General features: G+C 28.4%; 2 protein-coding genes across 6 annotated transcripts; one reads left to right on the forward strand and one right to left on the reverse strand.

Moving 5' to 3' along the window:
• Positions 1–760: 760 nt before the first annotated feature.
• LOC149884692 (uncharacterized) lies at positions 761–26661 on the forward strand. 3 transcript variants are annotated; one of them, XM_090095094.1, is made up of 12 exons: positions 761–1064; positions 14842–14896; positions 19028–19156; positions 19375–19668; positions 19742–20044; positions 23060–23102; positions 24116–24260; positions 24435–24663; positions 25249–25324; positions 25443–25492; positions 26072–26305; positions 26518–26661. In XM_090095094.1, exons 1-12 carry the CDS (start codon positions 870–872, stop codon positions 26589–26591), a joined length of 1827 nt encoding a protein of 608 aa, XP_089951220.1. In that variant the 5' UTR covers positions 761–869; the 3' UTR covers positions 26592–26661. The 3 variants fall into 3 exon arrangements, 2 of the variants coding, with proteins under 2 accessions (XP_089951220.1, XP_089951221.1); XM_090095095.1 differs by lacking the exon at positions 14842–14896; XR_016454764.1 differs by lacking the exons at positions 25249–25324; positions 25443–25492; positions 26072–26305; positions 26518–26661 and having other exon boundaries at positions 24148–24260; positions 24435–24621.
• Positions 7933–10722, reverse strand: LOC149884693 (uncharacterized). 3 transcript variants are annotated; one of them, XM_090095101.1, is made up of 7 exons: positions 10378–10722; positions 10187–10261; positions 9520–10076; positions 8995–9258; positions 8796–8856; positions 8493–8661; positions 7933–8353 (listed from the first exon to the last, which is right to left on the reverse strand). In XM_090095101.1, the coding sequence occupies exons 1-7, from the start codon at positions 10574–10576 to the stop codon at positions 8233–8235; spliced, it is 1446 nt and encodes a 481-aa protein (XP_089951227.1). In that variant the 5' UTR covers positions 10577–10722; the 3' UTR covers positions 7933–8232. The 3 variants fall into 3 exon arrangements, with proteins under 3 accessions (XP_089951227.1, XP_089951226.1, XP_089951225.1); XM_090095100.1 differs by having other exon boundaries at positions 8796–8853; positions 10187–10282; positions 10378–10664; XM_090095099.1 differs by having other exon boundaries at positions 10187–10282; positions 10378–10653.
• Positions 26662–27480: the final 819 nt, after the last annotated feature.

Consider the following 27480-nt stretch of genomic DNA (forward strand, 5'->3'; position numbering starts at 1 on the left):
GTTCCAATTTTAAATTTTTGATGAAAAATTGCTTACAATTTTCTTTGATTATTTTTTTTTTTTTCGAAACTCTCTAAAAGTAAATTTAGGTTTGAAAAAATGATCAAGACATGGGATAAACCGTTGGATCCGTCGTGAATGAGGGAACAAGAAGTTGTGAAAAAGCCCCTCTTATAAAAAAAAAAAACATCGCATGAGAAAATCTTGCTTGATGTCATTGTAATTTGGTCATATTCTAAATTCTATAAATTATATATATAGCATTTCTAAATTTACAATTTTAAACTTAAAGCAATTACGATTTTTCCCTTAAAGATTTTTCATAAAAGCGGACGGGATAATTGGTAAATAATAGTCTGTAAACCAAAATAAAACCGGGTGTGGCTGCTGATATTTAAATGAAAAAGAAAAGATTTTGAACTTTCTTATTCGACGTTATTAACGATTAAAGTACTGTTATTATATAATTAATTTATTGAAATTGTTCGAGATTGATTGGATCAAATAAACTTTAATAATTCATGTTTTTTTTTAATAATTTATGTTTTTTTGTTTCAAATTGTAGTATTTTATATCTATAATTCATAGGTGTTTTATGCATCAAGAATGAAATGAACACTGAAGAGTAATTCTAATACTTATGATTTTCTTTATTATTTATGTTTTGAAATTTTTTAAATAACATTTAAAAATTTAATTTTTGGTTAAATGCTTTTTCTTTATCCAAACATGAATCATATTCAAAGCTTTTGAGAAAACTAAATATTAACCCATGCTTTTACGTATATGTTAAGGAATAAACGAGAAGAATTAGTTAGGACGTCTTATAAAATTTTGACACGCCAAATACCTTTAATTGACAGAATTAGATGTTGTCAAAAATTTTATTAATTTTAAACTCTGGTTACATTCAAGAAACTATTGATTTTAAACTCTGGTTACATTCAAGAAATTTTATTAATTTTAAACTCTGGTTACATTCAAGAAATTTTATTAATTTTAAACTCTGGTTACATTCAAGAAAATTGCTTAAAATTAAAGTTATAACAATGAGATTTTTCCTGGTAAGCTATTCATCCTTTTTTTTTTTTAAGTGTTATAAATACTGATTTTTGTAATTAATTCCTCATAAAAAATCTTCAACCAATTAACATATGCTCAACATGAAAGCCATCGGTAACACAGCCGAGAGCACTCCGCTGGGATTAGAATAGCAGGTAAATTAGAGATGATGCTTAGTCAATTTGTATCTGTTTAGTAAATTTACAATACTTCTTAATAAAATTCTATAAAGCCAAATAAAAACGGCACAAAGCTTTCAAAACTATTTGATGCAAAAATTGGCATTTTATATTCCGGGTGATAACGAACAATAATGAAGAAAATAAAAACTGCAAAAGTTTTTACTTCATTTAATGCAATTTGTCTTTAATAGGAAAATCAAGTAACAATGCTTAATTTTATGAAGATTTAAAATTTGCTGTCGAAGGTCACATGTTGTTGTTGAGACTCTTTTATTGCTGCGAATAAAAATAACATGAAATACGCCTAGAAATTCTTCTTTTATCAAAAATATGTTTCAACATTTATCTAGAGAAGTTTATATCAACAAAAAATCTTTCATTTAAATTTTTACGCACGTTCACAACTTATACTTTTTTTTTTAAAAAAAACAACAACTACGTCGTAAAGAAGAGAATCAATGTGTAGGGGAGAGTGGGGTATTGGCGAACAGATAAGCAGGAATGCGAATAAAAGACACCCGTTACAAGAAATCAATTATGTAACGTGTCATTTTGTCTAACTATTCAGTCACAAGCCCCCTTAAGCAAATTTTATAAATCTTATTATAAAATAAAAGTTGAGGGCAAAAATAAAACCATTGGTGATCGGAATTACCCTACGTACGTGAGGTAATAATTCTGAACACACCGTGGGGTAATCACAAATAAAATGCTAATTGCAATAATTAAGTGTAAAAAACACAGAGAAAACCTCGGGATATGGTCACCTCCACCAGACTTTACAATTGTAATACATCATCTAGTCTTCCATGGGCGGATCATGAAACTTTTTATCGCAACTTAACACAACAACAATCTTTTAAAATTATTATTTTAGTTTTTAAATATCAAAATTTCAAAAAATTAATACTAACAAAAATCACAAACAAAACCCCGGGATACGCTCTTACCAATTGTGGACTCTTTGCACAACCAGATCTGACATTTATGACACAGAAACCAGTCTTCTGTTGGTGGGTGCTTTTCTTCGAAAATTAAACAACATATTTCTTTGTCACTTCTTTATTTCTTTACATGACGGTACATAATCAGCCTCTAATTGATTATAGTTCTTCTTTCCCTTTTTACTCTTACCAGCGGTATTTTTTACTTCTTGTTCCTTCCTTTTCTTTTGTTGCTTGTCCTTAAAATAATTCTCATTTGAAAATTAGTAATAATGGTAGATCATATCTTTCTTAAAAATTCTCTTGCTTTCTTGTTTGGCAAATTAGGTACAGAGATAATATTTAAAAGTACAGAGATAATATTTAAAAAGGTACAGAGATAATATTTAAAAGTACAGAGATAATATTTAAAAAGGTACAGAGATAATATTTAAAAGTACAGAGATAATATTTAAAAAGGTACAGAGATAATATTTAAAAGTACAGAGATAATATTTAAAAAGGTACAGAGATAATATTTAAAAGTGGTACAGAATGATTTGATTGAGTTTCTAAACTAACTATAAACTTTTAAATGAAATTATGTTATTATCTAGCAAACTATCTGACAATTTTTCTGTTAAAAGTAAATGTGACAAAAGTAAAAAATATTAAAGTTCTTGCCGCGTGACGTCCGTGTGTTCTCAATAACACTTTAGACGTTCGAAACTACCCCACTAAGATCGTTTGTTATTTCCCCGCCGACAAAAACAAATGACATACAACTAATCTATTAACACACCAAAAATATACGTGTTAAAAACTCCTTTATTATGGTACTATGTAGCAGCAACAACAAAAACAAAAGGAGTGGTTTTATATCTATAGTAGTTACAACAGGAATGTTTCTCAAGTAAAAAATTGCATGAAATTACGAGAAAAAAAATTGGATCAATTTATTGAGAACAACGTGCGCAGCTTCACTACTGCACGTCTGGAACTGAGGATGGTGGCCCCTCTCAATAGGGAAAAAGACTCTTAATTTCATTATCACACTGAGTACAAACTTTTAGTTTTAATTGTTTGTTGTACCTTTGTTAACTGAGTTCTTAGAAGTTTCCCAGAAACACAAGACTTATTTTCGCACCTGAAAAATTTACTTATGCAACCTACATGACATTAAATATTTAGAGTTTGAACGGCTGGCCAATTAAAACGGACCTTTTACTTTATCAAAATTTTTTGTGGTCTGTAACAACTCACTGTATTTTTATATCAACTGCAGTTACCCCATTATTGATTCTATGAGAAAGAGATTAGCTTAATTAAATTAATTTAAGAAAAACAATTGAGTTCATCAAAATCATTGATCTCAAAATATAACTGGATAGCGTATTCTATTGTTTTTTGTTTTTTTTTTTTTTTCAAAAAAAATTTAAGCCAAAATTGGCCTCCCAAGATGGCGGCGATCAGAGCTCTTAGCGGTGACCGATGTACATTTTATAAGGCTTTACAGAAATATGAAAGAAAATGATTGAACAGAGTTTTGAAAGAAAAACATGACTATGAAATAAATTTTTAAAAAGCTTAAAAAAATGAAATAATTTTAAAAAAAATTAGACAATTAAAGAAATTATTAATTTAAATATTAATGTTTAAAATAGTCGATATATTTTTTAAGTGCAATTTACGATTAAATTAATGTTTATATATAATTTACCCAATGCAGTATGCTATAAGGTTGATAACATAACTGCATGGTAAGCGGCAGTGGTGTCTACCTACAATTTTGACAAATTTTATATTTTCATTTTTTGTAGCAAGATACTAGATATGTACATGCTGCATGAACTATTAGCTGAGTGCTGTGAGTACACACAACTCAGGGGTTCCTTCTGGAGATAAATTTATATCTTTAAATGTTAACTATCCCTTAAGGTTTAGGGATAAACACTCCTAGTTTAAGATATAGATGCAGGTAAAAATACCTTTAAAAAAAATTTATAATCTACTAATAAATTTTTAAATTAAGAAATATTTAATGAACAAACTTCTCATGATTGACTCAGCTATAACTGATAACCATATAATTTCATTTACTAAACTTGTTTCCAAAAACTATGCAAAAATACGTCTTTATCACCTGGGTAAAGAACAACTGAGTTGTGTGTGCTCACAGCGCTCAGCTAATAGCTCATGGAGCATTAATAACTTTGTAGATTTTATCTGAAAAATTAATGCATAAAAAATATTTTATCTTAAAAAGTAACTTAGCTGCCTACCATGCAATTGCGTTATTAACCTTCTAGCACACAGCATTGGGTAGTTAAGAACTGTAAGGTACGTAAATTATAAAGCATGTGTTAACTATTTGAAATTTGAGATTTCTGCACAAGCAAACAAATACTTTTTCTGCACTACTATTAACACGTTGAAGATCGTCTTGCAAAATCATATTTCTCACATACGAACCGGTATTTTTTTTTTTATTGTTAATTACTTACATTATTTGTGCCCACCCGTGAGCACGCGGGCCATTAATTTTGTTGCGGAGTGACCCGCCGGTTGGAATGCGGTCTTGTACGTGTTATACAAACTAAATTTAAACAAACTAAAATTAAAACTCGTAATTAATTTTACTGAGAATTTGCATTTTTATTTCATTATATTTATTCTAAAAAACGAAACACAGAAAGTTGATATAGAACAACTTAAAGTAAGAATATGTTATGTTAAATAAAAAAGTATTTATATTTGAAATTTATGTAAATATGTAATATTCCGTTAATTTTATGAAAAAAATCTGACGTTAAACAAAAAAGTAGATTTTTTTTTTTAAACTTAAATATTTATCAATATTTGAGCTTCAGATATAAAACTTAATTTTCAAATAGACGTTCGTTAATTCCGTCACCATCTTGGGAGACCAAAACTGGCTTCAAAAAATTTCCAGTATACGCTAATTCAGTTATATTTTGAGATCAGTGATTAAAATACGAAAAATTTAAGAAAAAATTATTAAGCGCAAAAGATATTGAGTTGTTTTGAGTTTTAGAGCATAGTAGTAAATAAAATGTTATGAGCATCGTTAAAAAAAAAACGCCTACTTTAAATTTTTTTTCTACGTTTTTTTTTATATGAACCTATCACATAAAAAACTGATTTAAAAAATTTTTTAAGTTAACTAAGACCATTTTAAAATGGCATTAACTGTTATGATATCAAAAAAAATTTGGTTTTAACATTTCGTCGGAAAAATAACGGAAAAGTAATGCAAACCTATCAAATTTTCAGTTTCATATATGTTTTATATCAAAGCATCTGAGGTGCACAAAGTTTCTTATAACGGGTGGAAGGGGTGCATTGAGACAGATTTCAAAGCCATTTTATTTTTGAACGATCAAAGCTCTTTATTGGAAATTTTAGATAATTATTACTTATAAACTGTTATTTTATTTTCAATTTTTCTAATTTGGCAAGCATACCATTTTCAGCTATTTTTCAAAATTTTTCCTTGATCCTTTTTGAAAACGTCTTGAAAAAAAGTTTCATCAAATTCTTTTACATTTTCTCTGATACGCAACATCAACTGTCTTTCATTATAAGCCGTCCATCCTCCTTATATACTTTCTGAGCCAAACATCCCCTAAAACTTTCAATCGGTCTTGTTTGAGGAAGATTTGTTGGGTTTATGTCACGGGGTACATAATTGACATTATCATCTAACCAGCATAAAACATTTGTAGGATAATGTGCGCTTGCTATATCTGGCTAAAATTGATATTTTCCATCGCTGTGATACAGATCAATAGAAGACTGTATCGTCTATTTATCAAACATTCTTCAAGATACATGTCCTGATTTATTGCTGATCTCACAAATACCTCAGAATGCCCCCTTCCAGGTATCGCTCTCCATACAAGCATGTCCTTCGGATATTTTTCTATACCTTTGAATCTCACTTCATTTGTGTAAAATCCTTCGTTACCGGGTATTCTATCACAATAGACTGTGAAATACTTTTCATCGTCCATAACATTTATATTATCTGACCCATATAAATGATTTACCAGCTTTTGAGCTAATCTTTCATTGTTTTTAGGTTTTTTTCCACATCTTTTATAATGAATATCTGGTTAAGCTAGTTGACGATATATGGCTGTGAAACATTTTGTTATTGTTTAATATATTTACCTTCCCTTCATCTCTTGATATTATTGTAAATAGTAGCTCTTGCGTAACTTTCTTGCATGATATGATTTACCACAATAGCATCCATAGCATGTTAATTTTTTATAAGAAAAGTTTTCGTTTTTTCTTAAAATCTCTCTTTCTTGAAAATTAGGATACATTTTGATTTGAGTTTTTTAGATAATATTCCTAAGTCATTGATGCATGGTTTAAATAATTACAAATGAATCCACGTGATTTCAATGCGCGGCACAAAAAACTTAAGTTTTTATCTCAATTTGCCCGTTCCACCTGTTACTTATCAAAACCCGTTCCACCTGTCACTTATCAAAAAATTGCTGCCAACAAACATTATTCTGTTTCTTATCATTTTTACAAATTTTTTTCTAGCAAGATTTACTTTTAAAAGCGTTTTCTGTTTGGGTATCTTGAATTCTTTAAAGATTATTTTTTCTTTAAACTTGTAATGATTCCTAATAACGTGTTTTTTATGAAAAAACCAATCGTTGCTAAAGTTGTTTTTAAATGGATGCTACTCATTCAGTTTTAGTTTTCCAATCTTGCAAATCAAACACTCACATTTCATTTTTAAGTGTGTGGCATTTAATAAACTGTCGGCCCAACTTTAGACAGTTGTTATAAACACCTTTTTGGAACCCTTTTTGCAATTTAAACACAAGCTTTTTTTCAAAAGTTTTTACATCCTTATATACGTTTATAACTATATAATTATAGTTTCCAATTATAAACGTTGTAACTAAAAACGCACAATTTTGCGGAAATCGTCATGATTTTTATCTGTGTTAGGTATTTTTGAATGTTGTAACGTCTAAATGAAAGTTAATTGCTTGCAACGGATTTTTTAAAAAAAAATTAAAAACCAACTGGATAATCCAATTTTTAAATTTAAGGAATCAATAAAATGGTAAAGGGGGAGGGGGTTGGGGTTGTGGGGGAGAAGGGGGAGGGTGTATTTATTTAAAACTTTAAATGTTGTAGTCATGAAAAATGCATTTTTGATAGAAGACTAATTTTTGAATAGTTAAAAATTAAACTGCAAATGGGTTGTAATTTTAGATTAGTTTTTGCTTCATTTATATCATTTAGTTATAAAAATCTAACTAAACACAAAACTATGATTAAAGTTTTGCATAGTTACTCAACACTGTAAAACTTTACCGTGAAAATCACGGTACTATACCGTTACCCATAAATGCCGGTATTGTACCGTGATTATTTTACGGTAAAACACCGTGAATTAATCTCGGTAAAACGCCGTTATTTTACGGTAGAATACCGTGATTATTCTGTAATGAAACAGCGTGAATTACGGTATAGTACCGTGATTAATTTACAGAAATGCCTCGCTCATTTGTTGTAAAGTTTATATTGTATAACATAAATCAAAATATATTTTTACTATTTTCGAAAATGCTTCGCCTGTTTCATTTTGTCTTATTTTTTCTTTAATTTCAATTGTATTTCAATAACATTTTTTTCAATTGTATCTTCAATTATAAATATCTATTAACATATATGTTTGTTTATATGCTAATGGCAACAAAAACACGTCATATTTTTAAAAATCTTTTCAGTTTTACATTACTAACATGTTATTAAATAGAAAAAGTTACTCAGATAAATTAAATGAATATAAATAAATTCAAATAAAACGAAAATTTAAAATCTCTTACATATCAATATGACGTTATATAAATAGTTATATTCGGTAAGTAGGAGTTCAAGAATGTATTAAATTCAAAAATAAAACAAAAGACATTGTAAAACTTTTGAAATTTACAAATAAATATAAATAACTACATAATAAATTGCTGTTTCAAAGTTATATTAAAAAGTTTAGCAACGTGGTAAATTCAAATATTATTAAATTTCGCAAACTTCTGCAGTATTGACAGCACAATTTTGCTTATTGCTGAAGTCTTCTTCGTTCGCCTTGCTTTGCTTCCTTTTTCAGGATTGATGCCGAAAAATGCACTAGAACGGTCAATAATATATGTATAAGCAATTGACGTTTAAAAACATTCTCATCAATAAATATCATTAACATCAAATACTATGTAAACCTTAGACAAATTAAACACATTTAATTAAACATAATATAAGCATTATATACCGTTGACAAAATTCTAATATTGATGAAGCTTCTTTTGGATATGGTATATTGAAAATATAAAAACTCGCAAATAAACAACAAAATGACTTGATGAAATTGTTCATTCCATCAACTACAACAATGCAATCAATTACCAGCATGAATCGATTTGCTGTAAATAGCGAATTCCCTAAAAAAAGAATGCAAGTTGGCCTAACAAAAATCCATTTTAAATATATATAAATAAAAATGATCAACCTCATACCTTTTTTTTAAATTATTTTCAAAATCTTAAAACATGTTAGAACTTGTAATTCAACATACCATAAACACATAGATGAGGAGAATTTGATATTGGCACCAATTCTGTTTGATCCATTGTCTCCTAAACATATTTTTCTTACTACCAAATATCTTTTAGTAACTGCATTGCATATTATTATAAAATGAGTGAAACACAATTAATGGCTTGAAAATATGTATTGGATATATTTTAAATTAATGATTACTATCTTTAACTTACATCCACAAACATAAAGAGTGCATCAAGTTTTTCATTAAACAAACTAATCAAAGCCATTACAAGACCGGGAGCCACAGGTAAATCTGACAAAGTTTCATGTTTTGCTTTATCTAAACTTATTAACACCTTCTTTACTTTAAGGTCTGCTATTCCACAACTATGCAAAAATAAATATAACTTTTCATCATATAATGCTTTCATCAAAAGTTCACCAGCATTCACTCCACCCATCAAAACATCAAAGTGATGTAGCAAACCATCAACCTAAATAGAAAAAACCAATTTACATATATATATATATATATATATATATATATATATATATATATATATATATATATATATATATATATATATATATATATATATATATATATATATATACCAAAACTAAATAAAATAAACTTCTACAAACATCTTATTAAATACTATAAAAAAAATCTCTATTTAGTAGTAATATAGATTAATACATACTGGTTAACAATATAAGTTATATTATTTTTAAATAAAATGAATTTAATTTACTGTAAATAAATTGGGGAATTTTATCAACAAATCATTCAATAACATCTTTTCATTTATTTCAGTTCGTTGCAAATAGTATTCGAGTTCTTCAGGACTGTTTGAAACACTGAGAACTGGTTCTCGGTTCAAGCAACCATAACTATCAGTTTTTCTTTTTATAACATCTACTGATAATTGTTCCTTTTGGGATTCCGTATTTAAAACACTCAGTAATGGTGGAACACGGTTTGGCCGCTGCAGATAGTCATAACGGTTTACTAGTTGTAACGTTAAACTGTCATGACCGCTACCAATCACTGTAGTACCATATTCATCTTTAAACGATTTAGGATATTTGGCAACCATTGAAGATGCAATTACATCTAAATGTTTTTTTAATGGCTTTGGGCAAACAGCAAGGACATCATTCATAATAATCCTTATAATTGCACACCGATGTGCTGTTAAAGGTCTTTCTCCAGCTGCTAATATATCTTGTACCTCTTTAGACATTTTGGCCCAAGGTAAAACAAATGTCAAATACCAATCAGCAGCACTTACATGTTTAATCTTCATTACTAGACAAAATTGACACTATTTTAAATACAGCAATTAAATATATAAAGAACACTAACTAAATATTTTTTCAATTACTATGTTTTATTAACAACTTATTTTAATAACTTACTTGAATTAGTTGAGTTATTTTTCACTTCAACTGTGGGCACCATTTGCATGCTGGATTGTGTGGCCACAATAAAATCTACAGAGTTTTGGGATTGTTCTGCATAAAATTTTATTAACATTATAAATAAAAATATATAAATGTATATGATAATAAAAATCATATTTATTTTGAGTATCATAAATCGTTTTTACCAGAGCTTTCCTTTGCCCAAGATTCAAGGAGTTTGCGTTGTTGGATGGGTTTTAGCAAAACCAAATCATCAACTTTAACCAGGTAGAGATCTGTTTCATTTTCAACACCTATTTCCCATAAATTTTTCACAACCTGGTTTAAAACACATCCGTCAATATTTGGCAGTGTTCTTAAAATATTACTTTTAATAACCTCCATTATCTAAAAAAATAGATCATATATAACATGTGTATATATCAAGAGTATCATAATAAAAGTCATATTATATTGTAAGTAAATTTTACAGAGTTTGATGTGGTTATTAAATTTAAAAGATTACAACTAATTAAATTTAAAAAACATATATAGTATTCACAAAATGCAGCATTCAAAAAATAAATTAAATTAAAAATATATATATAAAATATTAAAAATTATACTTGCTTCCATTTTAAATTATACAAAGCAAAAAAACAAAATATTAAAAAATTTAACAAAATTCTTAGTAAGGCATTATACATGTAATTATGCAGCAAAACTCTTAAAAAAGAAAGTTTTCTTAAAACGTTTTTATAATACTCTCTACTATTGTTTTTGATTGGTTCTTATGACTGGTTCTTTAAATAATATTTCTGAAAAAAACTGCACAAATTTACTGCATAAATACTATGAATAAAATAGTTTACAAATAAAATCTTTTATCATGATATTGCCAAATAAAATATATAACTTTTAAAAATCATTTATGTAAACCTGTAGTTGTTCGATGAGCATGACACAGAGTGCTTTAAGGAAATAAAAGAGCGATTGCAGTGCTTGTAAGATGGTAGTGGAAGGTAGTCTATTAAAGAAGCAATCATTATACATCGAATCTCATTATTTTCTCCACAGACCTCATACATACCAAGCTCATGCACAAATTGTGTGTTCTGCTCATTAATAAGAGCATACTCAATTCCATGTGTATCAAAAAAAAGAAACAAAATTCTTGCAAAAATAGGAAGTTCGTGATCTTTTGTAAAGTCAAAAATCAAGAATAAATCTTTTTTGTAATGGGTACCTTGATAGACAATATGGGTAGAAAATGTATCTGGCAGTTGTCCACATGTAGTTATAATTGCCTCAGAAATTGTAGAACTAAAATTTGTGACATTGAATGAAAATGAATTGACCGCATAAATTTTTGAACTTGGTATGCTTGAATTATTGTATGATTGCAACAACTGGTGTGTCTCTGTTAAGGTTTTACATACATGCTTGTAATTGTTAAAATTTCTGGCACATTTTTTAAAGTAAGAATGCTTTTGTTCAAACCTCAAAGTGAAAACTCGCATTAGAGGCCCGTAACGTAAAATTAGCTGTGGATAGTGGGACAAATAATGATGTTTTGGTAATAGTTTTGAAGAAGAGAATAATTCTCTACGAGAAGACAAATAACCATTTATTGAAACCTGCAGATAAGCAATATGTTGAATGTCAATTTTAGGTGAACATATAATCTCAACAATTTCTTTCAGTCTTAAATACAATAACCACACAGGATCTTCAAAATCTGTAATGTAAATTCCTATATAAAGGGGAAACAAACGCAAAAACACCCAGTTTTGAACTGCATGACCACATAACTTTTCAGTACTCGAAGTTTTATTCATCTCACAAGGTTTATCCAAGGCATCTCCTTCAAAATATTTCTGCATGTTAATTCTTCTGTTGATGTTGTTAAATGAAAACCATCGCTTATTAACAAAATATTTAACAAATAGATACATATCTCGTGAAGCAACGCCTTCGAAGATATCATGAGCTAAGCATGGTGGCAAACCTGTAGACACATGAAATCCACATAAACCATTAAATGGTGAATTAAATTTTATTCCTTCAAAATTGTTACCATTATTCTGAGCTAATTGAAGCAGGCTATTATTGTAGCTTGATTCTGTTCGATCTAGTCCACAGAATTGAGGGTTAAAATCAAACTCTGCACGTGTTGCTAAACAGTATCGACAAAAGTGTGAAACTGTGCTAAAATTTTCACAAAAGCCTCCTATAGAATGTGATCCTAAATTATCCCCTAGTACGCATAGAAGTTTTGTTTTTACAGATAAACTTTCAGAAACAGAAACAGAACCAGATATTTCTGCCAATTCAGAAAATATTGGTGCAAATACTTTGCTGAGGCCAAAGTACTTTAAATCTGCATCTTTACACATAAGTACCAGCTGTAGCTGCTCCGATGCATATCTCTTGTGTGATGGAATATTAGCTAATGTTAAGTAAACTGCAAGTATCTTGTGTTTTTTTCTTCCTGATCCAATTGGGTTGACAATTTCAAAAGAATCTTGATATAGAATAAGATATAAAATTTTATCATCAGACTTTGCAATATCTTGAATTAGGGATCCACTCAGTAAGTCTGAATATATACCAAAATTTTCCTCATGTTTTAGCCAAAACCCAGGTTCATTGCTGTGTTTATTGTACATCATTTGTAACAAGTCCTTTATTGGAACATGATGAACAGTTCTAAATTTTTTATTGGCATCAAAACCTAAAGTAAATTCTATTGGAGATATGTAACTCATGTGTTTATGAAAATAAGCTTTCCTTTTTTTATTAGTACTTAAAGCATACAAACTGTTTTTCTTTATTTGTTCTGATTTAGAAAATTCAGTTAAAACATTTTCACAGATATCGCTGCTTTGATTCGAGATTGCAGAAGTCAGACTTTGAACAGAGAATTGAGTACTCGAATTATTAACTACCATAAGTTCATCAAATATAGATTGAACACAAGAAGCTGGAAATATATTTTTTACTTGCAATTTTAAAAAAAAGAGAGCTTGATCCTTCAAATATTTTTCAGAAGAAATGTAATCAATACAATCATGAAACTCTTCATTTTCATAGTGTTCTAAAGATCCACATGAAATACTTTCTTGTTCAAGGGTGTTAACATCTTTATTGTTGTTTAAATTAGAAGAATTTAAGCCAACAACATACAGTGGCTTGATAAAACTTGAATCCCATTGCTTGTGTCGTCTTGTTATATGAGATGCAAATGAATTTCGATTAGTGTAAGAACTTTTGCAATTCATGTAAGGACAATGAACGCGGTCAAGTGAATCAAGATGCAATTTAAGATGTAAGATAAACTGAGATAGTCCAGCACATATTTTTTTACATAGTGCAATATCACATTTAAAACTTTGGAAAATGTTATTTATTTCTGTTGTTGGTTTATTTTCGATAATACTTTTATTATGTTCTTTTCTTATATGCAATTTGAAAGTTGAATACGTTTTGAAAATAATTCTGCAATTTTGAATGCAACAAGGAAATTGAATATTAGCTAAATTGCGATGGCTTTGATAATGAGTCATATAACTCAGCAAAGATTTCATTTTTTTGCCACAATGGTTGCATGCTTTTAAATCCAATTTAGACATTATCTTTTTATAAACTATATATGTATATATAAATATATAAATATATAAATATATAAATATATATATATATATATATATATATATATATATATATATATATATACATATATATATATATATATATATATATATATATATATATATATATATATATATATATATACATTTTTATACATACAAAATATATATACATATAATGCAATAATTATTAGGATATTTTGTATATATACATAATTATATATACAAAATATATATACATATAATGCAATAATTATTAGGATTTATAATATTTATAAGATTAAAAGGATATAATGTATGATATAAAACACAACTAGATAACCTAGCTGTGATCTTCAGGGTGAAGTCTTCAGCCTGAAGATACCATGGACTTCAGCTATGTCTTAGTAAGATATAGCTGAAGTTAATGATATCTTCAGGTGTGTTGATATCAACGTGTTTGATATCAAACACGTTTTATATACTCAATCTTTAATCTTATATTTGATGTCAAACACGTTGATATCATTTAAGTTATATCATAAAATTAAGTGCAATAAGAAATGACATTGAAACAAATAATATTATTTTGTAAATTATAGGATGAATTATTTAGACATATACAAATATTTCAAATAGAGATTATTCAAAAATCATTGCTAAGACTAAATATAAAAAAAAAAACATGGCAACCCAATTTACTTGATTTGTCTAAAAATTTAACGGTAATATACCGTGAAGTAGTTAAGAGTCGTGTTCGCAGCCAAAACACCGTAATAGTTACGGTATTGTACCGCAAAATGCATTCACGGTGAAATACCGTGTTATTCACGGTATAGTGCCGTGAATTTCACGGTAAAGTTTTACAGTGAACCATATGCGTATGTTACTTCCCCCAAGGGTTATCTCGGGAATCACCAAAAACATTAAACCAGATATTTTACATACGGTGTTTTTTGTAAAAGCTTGATGCTGAAATTTTGCATTTATTCCTAGAGTTTTGTCGAGATACGTATGATGTAAACAATGCTTTAATTTTAGGCTTTGAAATATATTTTCCTTTGGATTGGTCAGTTTTCAGACAAAGTTAATTGCGGTGAGTATTCGATTGTTACTTAAATATAAAAACTTTTACCTTAAATATTCTTTTTTAAAAAAACTTTTATTTGAAGCTCTGTTCATGTTTTCTTTACTTCACTTGATGAAAATAAATTACTTTTTAAGTAAGATTTTTTACTTTTTATGTTGGATTTTACAAAACTAACTCTGACTAGTAAAAGTAAATCATATTTACATTTTACAAATATGTCATAATAATTCAGTTCCAAAAAAAAACAACATACAATTACACATAAAGAATTTTAGAAAAAAGTTTAATTCATGTAAAAGTAAGAATTAATATTTATTGTAAGTTACGTAAAAATAAAAAATATTTTAAAGTAATTTAGGTTTGTGGGAAAAATGTTTGCATAAGCTTTTCAAAGTAAATAAAATAATTTTTGATCTTTAATTCATATTTGATAAACGCTACAAAATTGAATGAGACATTTTATAACAAATACTACATGAATTATCTGGCTTCGCTTAGAAAGCCAACGCTTTTGCAAGGAATGTCAACAGATCGGATCATGTAAATCCTAAATCCGCCCCGTGAATGTATCTAAAATCCAAAGAGATTTTCTTTATAGAAATTGTGAAGGTCTTGTAAATTTTGTTACAATGCAACAAAATACCGCTGCAAAAGTGTTGTCGAGATAATGACGAGCGCAAGTATTGTATATTGTGTATATATTTATTGAAATTACTTAATTTTCCCAATCCGGGGGGAGTGGGGAGGGAGAGTAGTGTGGGAGGAGTTATTGCGACTCATCCCTAGTAATACCAAACCCGTGATAAGGCAAATAGTATAGATTTTAAATACACCATGAAGTACCCGCCCCAAACCTGGTTTTATTTTATAAAACCAGGTTTGGGGCGGGTACTTCATTGTGGAATGCTTGAAACACTGTGTTAAAAATGATTACATGTAAACAAATTTAAGTTTTCGCAAACTTGGAATAAAAAGGCAGAATTCATTGAATTTTTTTTCGAGCTAAAACTTGACTTTCATACTTATTCTCACGTGAGAGTAACAATAAAAGCCGGGTAAAAAAAAAGCCGAATAAATATGAAAATATTTCATTTACACAGAAATCGAAAGTGAGCATCAAAGCTTTTAACAACTTTTACTTGTCGAAAAAATATTGAAATTTGTACCAATAAAAGTTTACAGGTTAATTTTAGTTCAGTTTAAAGAAAACTGCTGATGAAATTCACATCGTTTATTTGAAGAAGTTGATTGTGAGCTCTTTTCCTTAACCTTATTAACCTTATTCTTATCTTTGTAAAATACACTTACGATACGCTTTATTGCAACTCTGGCGAGTACAAGATAAGAACGCTTTTTTTTACCAAAATGTGACTTCTGATTTTAAAATGGATACACTACAACATACATAAGCCAAAAAAGTTCGTGCAAAGCGAGATAAACCAGTTTCCTCAAAATCAATGCTTAAACTAAATAGCTGTCTTCAAAGCCTTGCTTTGTATTTGATGGGATCAAAAGGATGTTATTTATTAAGAATCAAAAACGAGAGAATTTATCTCCAATATAATGCAAGGAAAAGACGAGCACATCATCAAATATTACTTCTGATTGTCATTTATTTCAACCGAAAATCTTTTATGATTAGTGAGCATTATTTTCAATGCTAAAAAGTTTGAAAAAATTTGAAAACAGTCTGGCGAATGAATTTCTTCTGAAATAAGACTAAAAATACTTTTGCCAGAAAAACACGAAAAAGCAAGAGGCATTATTTTGAATGAAAAATGTCTAACCAAGTAAAAAATAAAATTCTTTTTGAACACCTATTATTATTATTATTATTATTATTATTATTATTATTATTATTATTATTATTATTATTATTATTATTATTATTATTATTATTATTATTTTTATTATTTTTATTATTATTATTATTATTATTATTATTATTATTATTATTATTATTATTATTATTATTATTATTATTATTATTATTATTATTATTATTATTATTATTATTATTATTATTATTAATATTATTATTATTATTATTATTATTATTATTATTATTATTATTATTATTATTATTATTATTATTATTATTATTATTATTAGAATTCCATATGTTCTGTAGGGGTGTGCCACACTTAAACATGATGTTTTGAAGGATAAATTCTGACTAACAATCATTGCTTAGCGATAATTATTTTTAGATAGCTACGAAAACTTATTTATTACAAGCTGCAACTGGTTTAAATAATTTTCATACATTAATGATAAATATTTATTGTAAAGTTTAAACGAGAGTTACTTTAATGGTACATATAACTTCATTTATGACTGTTTGTAATATTTAGTTAACAGTTAAAGCAATAAGATCTGAAACCGTGGTGACAATTTATGTTAAATTTGTTCTAATTTATTGTAATTATTTTTTCTGATTTGATTTCGAAGGAAGAGCCTATCCTTGAAGTATTGAAAACGATAAATTAGTAGTGCATTTTTAACGACTTTAATTGCTTTTTCTTTGGTGGGGCGTTAAGTTGAAGATTAGTTCAATCAATTGAAGATTATTTCGTTAATCGTTTTTTCACTTGTTAAAAAAAAAGTAATTGTTGTCCTGTTACAGTTTTTTATAGAAAAATCTAAGATAAAAACAATTTAAAATAAATGAGAATAAAAAATTTATAAAAATTTTGTTAAATGATAAGTTATTTTTAAATATTTTTATTTGTTAAATTGAAACAATTTTATTCAGCTTTAAAAAACTGTATTTACTTTAAGTCAGTTGTATAAATGTATAATAAATATAACACATAACACATAAAAATGGATAAATACAAAATATGTCATATATTCTGTATTTCTGTATTTCTGTATCATTTATATTATTCTGCAATTCGACAGTTTATTAAATGCCGAACAAAAAAGCTTCAAAATAATTTACTGAATTAATTAAATAATTTTTGTAAAAATAATTCACTGAATTAATTGAATAATTTTTGTAAAAATAATTTACTGAATAATTTATTGAATTTAACGAATATTGTTACTTTCGACAAACTTTCAAAAAAAGGAGATAAATTAACGGAATAAACTTAGGTATTTTCCAATTTATTTATAGTTATTATATAGTTTATTTTTTCCTCTTCAATATTGTTATTTTTAACAAACTTAAAAAAAAGGATGTGAATTAGATATAATTTGTTTACCTTTTACAAAAAATTTCTTTGCTTTTCCTATGCTAAAAAAAGGAAAAGAAAATGAAAGTGAAAGCAGCTCTCATTCTCATTTCTCTTCTCTCCAAGAAGTTTGTATAACCTGGAACAAGTTGAACGGCGAAGGAGGGGGAGGGTAGGAAGGGGAGGGGAGGAAGGGGAGGGGAGGAAGGGGAGGGGAGGAAGGGGAGGGGAGGGAGGGGGTTCTTAGAACTGGTTTGCGATGCCTTCAGATTTTGAATCTATATTTAGGCAAATTTAAATTTTCTCTTAATGGTTTAGCGATATTACCATTAGCGTCGAATCGATGATGACTCGTTGCAGAAATCATTGAAATGCAAAAATGTCAAGAGTTAATTTTGACAAAAAAAAAAAAGGGTGGCCTGGTTTCCTATCGACCAATTTAATTGATCAAAGTTAGGCTAACTAACAGGTCTTGGAAAAACCAAGAAGTCCTCTCTATAACTCCAACTTGATGATGCAAATAATACCTTCACGATTTTCATTTGTGACTTGCAGGGTTCACATTTGACTACTATCTCGCTATCATTAGCTACGTCTGAGCAAAAATTAATCCATATCAGGAGATTAATTCTTAGCAGTATTTCACAGCTTTTAAAATTAAATGGTTTCTTTTAAGATAGAATCATTAGGATGAGGATAATCATCGAAAGAGGATCAACGAGGGAGGAGAATTAAATAAAATACTTTAAGAATTATCTTAATGTTCTAAAATGATTTTATAACTTTTTTTTTAAAAAAAAATTTTCGATTTATGAATGCAAAAGAATCTAAACTTTAAATTTTTATTCTGAGCTTTTAAAAATGTTTGAACTTCAATTTCTTTTTTAAAATACAATTGATAACAATACAGTTGATAACAATGCAAGTGTAATAATAGTGCTTTGCTTCTCTTTTACAGCAACAGAAAATAGAACCACTTACTTGATTGAACCATATAACACTCCAAGTTCGTATATTGGTACTATTTCTCCTAATAATAATGCAGTTCCTGTTTCAATTGGTCAGAAGAAATTTTTTCTGGTGAAAGGTAAGCCTTTTGTTTAATTTCACACTTCGCAAACACCGCAAGAAACCCCAGAAATTTTCTAAAGTTTTCTTAAAGCAACCCTAAGTGCTTTACACGAGTAAATTGTAATTTCTAGTGTGTAATTATTATATTTTACCCACGTCTTAAAGCAATTATAAAATAAAAAACATTTTGTTTACTGGTTTTTTCCAAAATATATTGAGAACAAATTTATTTAGGTCTGAATGGAGTTGCTCATTCAGTGTCTTTTAAAAGTTCAGAAGATAGCAGCTTGTACCTATATCATTTTTGGTATGTTCTTAGGCTAGATGTTGGCACCGGTTTACCAAATTTTAAATCAGATTCTTCTTTCATATTGCACGATAATAAATATTTTCCAGGCTACATAGCAATCGAATCCACTAATTATCCAAACAACTTTCTACGTTTTAACGGTACCCTAATTTATATTGAGATTGAAAAAGATAGTGAAATTTATCGAATGGGGGCAAGTTTCAAGATAACGGAAACTGGTACGAAGTAGTTTTTTTTTTTTGATTTACCAATATTTTTCTTACTTATTAAATGAACGTTTAAAAAATTTAGTTCCGCAGTCTGGTCCGGAAATTTTAACGGTCGTAGATGTAAGCCCAAACGCAGTCAACATTGTTTTAAAAGTTAATAGTTCATTAACCTGGGAAAATGGAGTTTACGACGGTCAATATCCTTATTTTATTAAATATAAAACTCCGGACAATCTGACCATAGTGTCCAATTTGTTCACGAGTTCAATTACATTGAATAACCTTCAGAGTTTTACTACTTATGAGTTTTTCCCTGCTGTAAAAAACGACTTTGGTTTTGGAGTTTATGGGAACGGATTTATTTACCAGACTGCTAAAGATGATAGTAAGAAAATATTTTACTTTTTAAATTTTTCGTAGTTAATTATATTTCATAATATTGAAGGTTTGCAATGAATTTAGTGCTCTGCGAAGGAGTGCTCTCAAAGAATTTAGTACTCTGCGAAGGAGTGCTCTCAAAAAAAAGTGGATGTGCATCACGCAAAATTCAAAATCCTATTTTCCTTTTTAAAAGTGGTACAGTAAGTTGTGTTGCACCATTTGCTTCCCTGATTTTAATTCTTAAAGCTCTTTCTTATCGAAATAAGAGGAGCAAAAGAAATGTATGTCCGTTTTCTAAAATTATAATTTTATTTTAAATAACGAAAGAAACTGAAATTTTATCACCGTTAAAGATTTTTATTCTGCTCATTAACTATTTTGGATCATGCGATTTTTTCTTATTATGAATCAAATCTAATAAATATAACTAGGAAAATATCTACATTATAAATTCAAAATAAAAATTTTGGTTGCGATGATTTATTTCTAAGCAACAATAAGGTTGTGTTTAAGAACCTAAAAAAAGAATTAAAATCAAGTTAATAAAAAAAAAAAAAAAAAAAAGGAGAAAGAAAAAGGTTAAACATTAAAAGAGCACAACTTCTTTTAATAGCAAACAGAAATCCTGTGAACAGAAATGTTGAGTCTAGGTTCAGAGTACTTGAGTTTTATTTTCTCTGCATTAAAAATGGAAAGAAAAAAATTTTACCCAAAAAAGGTTGTTTTTTTTTGTAGCTATTAGAAAGAAGTGAGTAATTTTAATAAAATTTAAGTTTTTTAAATCGTTAGGGGATAAATGCTTTTTTAAGACACGACGCGTATGGCATACTAACCCATTAGCAAAGACATGCATTCTAATCTGAAAACCAACCATTCAAAATCACCAATTACTGACCAGGTTTACTCTTTGCAGTTTAAACTCTCAATTACCATTTCCATATTTTCTTAATTTTCGCTGAGAATAGCGGACACAAAGAAAGAGAAAAACTTATTTTTTAGAACTGTTCAACATCATCACAATAATAAAATTCGTCTTCTGCAATGAAAAAGCAAAAAAAAAATAAGTTTCATGAACACTTAATGCTCCCACAAAAACATATAATTTCAATCGGGAAACTAGAATTTGCCCAAAAAAAAAGCAAAAATTCGAGTTTCTGTTTGTAACGATATTCACAGCTGCTTAATACATGCAAAAGGCTTGGAACAGCTTAAGGAAGTGGATCATGAGTTTCTCAAAACAGAGTAGAAAATTACAAAACGCTTATTGGAAATATTGTAAGGATGTTAGATTCATGGGGTGATGATTTTAGGTGAAGGATGATTGTGTGATAGGGAGTTATGTGTATGAAATACGGAAGTTTGTCTTGATTTGACAAAGTAACAAAGGTTAATTGTTATCGGGTTAAAATTGCGTCATTCTTCCTCCTTGGATCCTAACTGCAGTGGTTCTCAATATAATGTTTTATTAATGTGTAATGGAGGTCAGCACTCATTTATTCATTATGTTAATATAATTGCAAATACTATTTTCTTACTCTTTTTACAGTATCTAATGTATATATGCTATTGTTTTTTTAAGTTACTCCGCTTCTGCTCTTCGAGTTCCCTTTTATAAAAGTCGCTCTTTCTTATATCAGAAAAACGAAAGAACTTCTCCCACTTTTGTCAAACTCTTTTCTCTTTCTCTCCGTCCATCTTTCTCTCCATCCATCTTTCTCTCAATCCATCTTTCTCTCCATCCATCTTTCTCTCCATCCATCTTTCTCTCCATACATCTTTCTCTCCATACACCTTTCTCTCCATCCATTTTTCTCTCCATCCATCTTTTTCTCCATCCATCTTTATCTCCATCCATCTTTATCTATTTTAGAGCATTTTTATTTTTTTCTATCACTGTTTTTTCAGAAACTCTAATTTGAAGAATAAGGAGAACTTTTTTTTATCGATATATGATGGACTTTGAACATCGCTATAATAGGCAATGCAACCTAAAATGGTGAGATGTAATGTAAGCCCATGTACTTAAGTGGGTGGAAGAAGAGAGTAATATCTAACGAATCTTTTTTTTTTAAAAAAGGCGCCTGAAAAGAAGTTCTTTAAAACTTCTATGAAGATATTTTAAAATTTATCCGAAAAATGTTTCATGTGTAAGAAAATATACATGCTAAAGTTTTGACAAAGCAGAAATACTATTTGAAGATATCCCAGTGGAACTGAACTTGAATCTTTTGAGGGTGTCATAGTAGAAGTTTTAAATTAAAGAAAACTTTAAAACCGTCTAAAATTATCAGCCAAACTCTGTAATAATTTGTTGGCGATTTGAAGAAACTATAAGCTCCGCACTTGAGACAAATGAGGGGTAAGCAATGCTATTAAAAAAACGGATTCCATCTTTAAATCTGCCACTCTAAGGATTAGAAAGTATAATGCGCACCATTAAAACTGCCAAAGCGGAACCATTGTAGCAGTTTGAAGATTAGTTAGAATAAAAGTCGATGATGCGAAGTTACATCAAAATGAAGTGGGTGAAAAAAAGTGAAACATCAACGAGCAATTATTACACTGTTCTTGCTACTCATCTCTTTAACTATGTAAAAAATATTCTCCTTTTTTTTTTGATTATATACTTTAAAACTACTAATCTCATTTTGAATAATTCAACTTTGGGAAATACTTTAAGTATATTATTTAATGTAAAACACAAAGGTTAAAACCTTAGAATGCTGAAGGATAAAACCCTTCTTTTATTACAGCTTTTTGAAAGTCGAAGCTAAAGCTGATGTAAACCAGGGGCGGTTTTAAGAATTTTCAATGAGAGGAACGTAGCGGGAGGCAACGTTTATGAAACTTAATGAAGCAAATTGGCGATACAATTATAAAATAAAATTCAATATTTTATGTAAATTGATTTTCACTCATATCTTTAAATGCATATCTTATTTGAAATATTGGAGTTTTTATACATAATTTATTAAATATTCTTTTCAAACTTACAACCAATTTGTTTCAATTTTTGTAGAGGATGTCCAGTTTGATGCTTACGTTAATGGTTTTATTGAGGGGTAAGAGTCTTCATTTTATTTTCTTCTATATAATTACAAGAAGTGGAAAAGTTTATTGGGGGAAGTGATCAGAAAGGGTAGGGGGTGGGTGGGGAACATAGTCAAATTCTTCAGGTGAGATTATATGTTTAATCAAATCTACAGAAAACTTTGACTAAACCTATTGCTAATGTTTCATACAAAACTTTATCAAAAAGACTGTGAATTGTTGCTGGGAACATGGATATCACGGTACTCAAAGGAAACCCAGGTTATGAGTTGCGTAAGAAAGAGAAAAAAAATTGTTTCACTCAACCTGGTTTAAAATCAGAGTGTAACTTAAAAGTAAAAAGTTTCTTTTTAAATAACTGCAGCTATGTAAGAAATAAGAGGATCTTTAGAACTTTATCTGATGATACAACTATTATTGCAGAAGAAAAGTTCCATTTGCATTAGATAAATCAAACTATGATGATTACATATTTTAAGTACCTTGTGCAGTCCAAAAACGGATATATGCTAAAAAAAAAGGTAATCCATCGCAAAGACTATTATGCCACGCATTTTCTTAAACCTCTATTGATATGTTAGGCAGACATTAAAAAAAGCAGGATAGACGTAATTATAAAAAGCCAAGGGTATCATCAAGAAATCTATGTTTTTCTAAGTATCCCACAAATCCTTGGCTGGAGTAACTGGTGAAAAAAATAAAAAAAGATTTTTTATTATTACAGCAACTTTTTTTTGAACGTATCTCGTATATATATATATAAATTTAAAAATAGTTCTTTTTTCTTTGAAGATCTGAGGCTGTGCCCCCAAATATCCCCACCTTTATATATCACAGGGTATTACTTCTACTACCTCCTAGAATATTTCCGTAGGTTGGCAATAGACAAGTTGAAAACAACTAAAGGAGTAATCATTGATAGGAAAAACTATTTACTAAATCACTAGTACTGCTTTTGTGTTATCTTTTTGAATAAATATTTATTAAATGAAGTATCATCTTTACATTATTCATAAAATTTTAGGAATACATTGACACTTTCCCTTGAAATAATAGGGTACGGATACAACTTCACAGTCGAGTACTTTCTTCCACCCAACGTTATCTTTGTTTTTGAAAGCAGTCCTCTTACCTTTGTAAAAAGTGATTCTAACCGGCACAAATACATGGTAAGTGTTCTCCAATGTCTGACATATTTCCATATTAGCGTCATTCATACTTTGCTGTGAATACAAATAATTGCTTCTAGTGTCTGTAGAGCATTATTTCACAATGCTTATATAATTTAAATTAATTATGTTAGTATGCTTAGATAATATTGCTTATTGTAATTTGTCAAAAAGTTCCCAGGTCGTTACAACCTTCCCAAAAAAACTACTCACAATATCACAATGACTTTAATCAAAGCAAAATGTTCTCAGCTTGAAAAAAACAAACTCGAAATTCCGATAAAACTGAGTTTCCAAAACAGCGTCGGCTCATGGAAAATACTTACAAAATCGTATCAACTTAGTCTGGATTGCATTCGGATAAATCGTCCAATTATCCCAAAAGATGATAATGCTCTGCCAGGTGATCTTTTAAATTTATTTATTTATTTTATTGTTAATTTCTAACTTAAAGGTTATCTTTCAATAAAATACAGATAAGTCATTTTTAAAAGTATTTTTCTAGAAAGTTCCTTTGTATATTGAAACAATATATTGAAGCCTTATAAAATACAAATGAATTTTAATTTTAATAGAAAGCTATCCGTATAATTTATAAATATTTCTGTCGTAGGAAAGTAAAAATGAATGAAGAAAAAAAAGTTAAATATACCAAAAAGTTGAGAAACAAAAGAATAAAGAAAAAGCTTTATAGGGCATGAAATGCAGCACGATAACAATTTTTGTGATGGTCCAAATGGCCCAAAAACCCATTTTGAGTCAATTAAAAGTCTAATTAAAATAATAAAAACGCATGAAAAAATACATTAATTTTTATTTTAAATAACCAATTAAATGAAAATTTTGTCTGAATAAACTGTATAACAGTCCGTTAAAATCTCACATTTAATTTCTTTCCTAAAACAATTCACTTATGTTTATACATTTGTAAAATTTGTCTTAAAATATATTTAAATAATTTTTTTTTATCGAATCGTTGTAATTTCAGAATCTTATGGTCGTGGAATATATTGGGATGCTGAAAGTTCTAATATCTATCTTTGCATGAACCAACATGTTGCCAGGTGAAACCAAAAAAAATAAACGAGATCAATTTATTTCTTCTTTCTTAGCGATTCTAATCCAACTCCTATTTTACAATTTAAAAGTCACATGCATTACTTTTAATGATTTTTTTTATAGCACTAAACCCGCTTGCTATAATTCTAACAATGTTGGTCTCTTTTGGGCAGGTAATTGTTCAGCAATACTATCAGTTTTTTGTCTATAAATAATTATAATTATAGATTTAACAGAAAGACAAATGTTTTGATCATTTTTACAAAACATATAAATATATTTTGAAAAACACATATAAATTTGAAAATAACATAAATTTTAATTTTGTATTATAACATATATATATTATATACATATGTTATAATATAAAATCAACACACACACACACACACACACACACACACACACACACACACACACACACACACACACACACACACACACACACACACACACACACACACACACACACACACACTTTTTTCATTAGAGTATTATATAATAACTAAATAGAAATAACTATATAGAAATTTTTAAAAAACTTTTGTTAAATTATCAGGAAACTTTGGGCTGTTGTTAGTCAAAATGTTTGAAAGTTTTACTCTTTTGAGACATTACACTAAAAATCTTCTCATTTTCATTTTGTCTACTTTGCTTTGTGTTTATCGTTTATTATGAATAAGACAAGTTAAATTAAGGCAATTTAGGTACTGACTTTTAATTATATCCATAATAGTTTGCATGGTTTTTAGAGTTAGACGTCTGCGTAGGATCTGTGCTCGGTCATCACTCAGTAACTAATGAGCTCTACGCCATCCATCGAAATCAAAAAACGTACTTGCGATTTCTTAAGGTTTACAAAAAATGGTTTCCACTAACTCTTCAACAGTTCAAGGAAATTGCTTCCTATCTAGATTCAAATAAGAGAAAAAGTTTTGAGGTGGACAAGCCTCAAGAATATACTTTAGGTGCAATTCAATGGATTGGTAAATGGTTAAAAATTAGTTATAAAAACGATGCCTTTATATTAAGCGATTCCCATTTTATTGATTCAAATTTAACTAAAGTTTTGCTTTTTTTGCACATTCACTAAAATTCGAACGCAGAATAACTTTCGTGTGAAATTTAATATTTTTTTGTAGTTTCCCGAGGAAACCACATGTAATTTTTATGTTCTCAATTCAATATTTTTTTTTAGGAAACTTAGAGGGATTATTTTATCGCAATAATTCTAACAGCAGCTGGTTATCAAGTGTGAAGTGGCTTCCTTAGCCTATTGCCTTCTTATATTTATAAAAAAATCAAATTAATTTTTAAAGAAAAGATTATTTAATTCTTGTAAGAGCTGTGTTACATTAAAATTTAAGATTCAAAGCTTTATTGAGAAAAGTATGAAGATGGTATTTTTCAGGTTATTAATTGCTATCAACCGTTTAATTCAGGGAGGTTAATGCGTTGTATTGCGTTACATATTGCATATTCGGCTAAATTAGGTATATTTTTGCAAATGCAACGCAAATTCAGAGCAATTCAAAATTATTTTCTGCTTAAGTTTATTATGCGCTCCTTTTTTTTCTTAAATTTTTTCTATTAGTTAAATTAGAGGACTATAGCAAAATAAAAAAAATAAATAGATACCTTCCGTTTAAAGTTGGATCTAGTTAACAGTAGTCATGTCTATAAATGAAACATATATAGTATCACTAGCCTGAAGATTGTATTGGACATCTCCATCTATTGATATATATAGAGGCTATATATTGAGGCAAAATATAGGCTATATATAGAGGCATATGTAGAGGCTAAAATTTCCCGTTTTGACCTGATTTCATCCATAAGTTTAATGCCTTGTTTAACAAAATCAACTTGGATTTTTCTTAGAATGGAACAGGTTTTTTTCAGCACTACAAAATGTCATAAAGTGCTTTTAACTGTCTTTAAGGTAAGAAGGAGTTAACAATTTCAGAATGCAGAAGAATAGTGAAGAAAGTGTTTTTTGGTGCATTTTTTAAGTGTTTTGCAGGAGGTCCTTATTTTGCTTTCTTTAATGAATAACCATTCCACAGATATCTAAATTAATTAAAGCGAAACGTAAAATCTTATTTAAAGGACTTTTTTTTTTTCTTATTAAAATAGTTTGATCTTTATTTGAAATCCTCAG

Source organism: Hydra viridissima, unplaced genomic scaffold, assembly GCF_058129835.1.
Source record: "Hydra viridissima isolate aposymbiotic clone 2 unplaced genomic scaffold, HvirCarnegie_v1 scaffold_8, whole genome shotgun sequence".
NCBI classification, from domain to species: domain Eukaryota; kingdom Metazoa; phylum Cnidaria; class Hydrozoa; order Anthoathecata; family Hydridae; genus Hydra; species Hydra viridissima.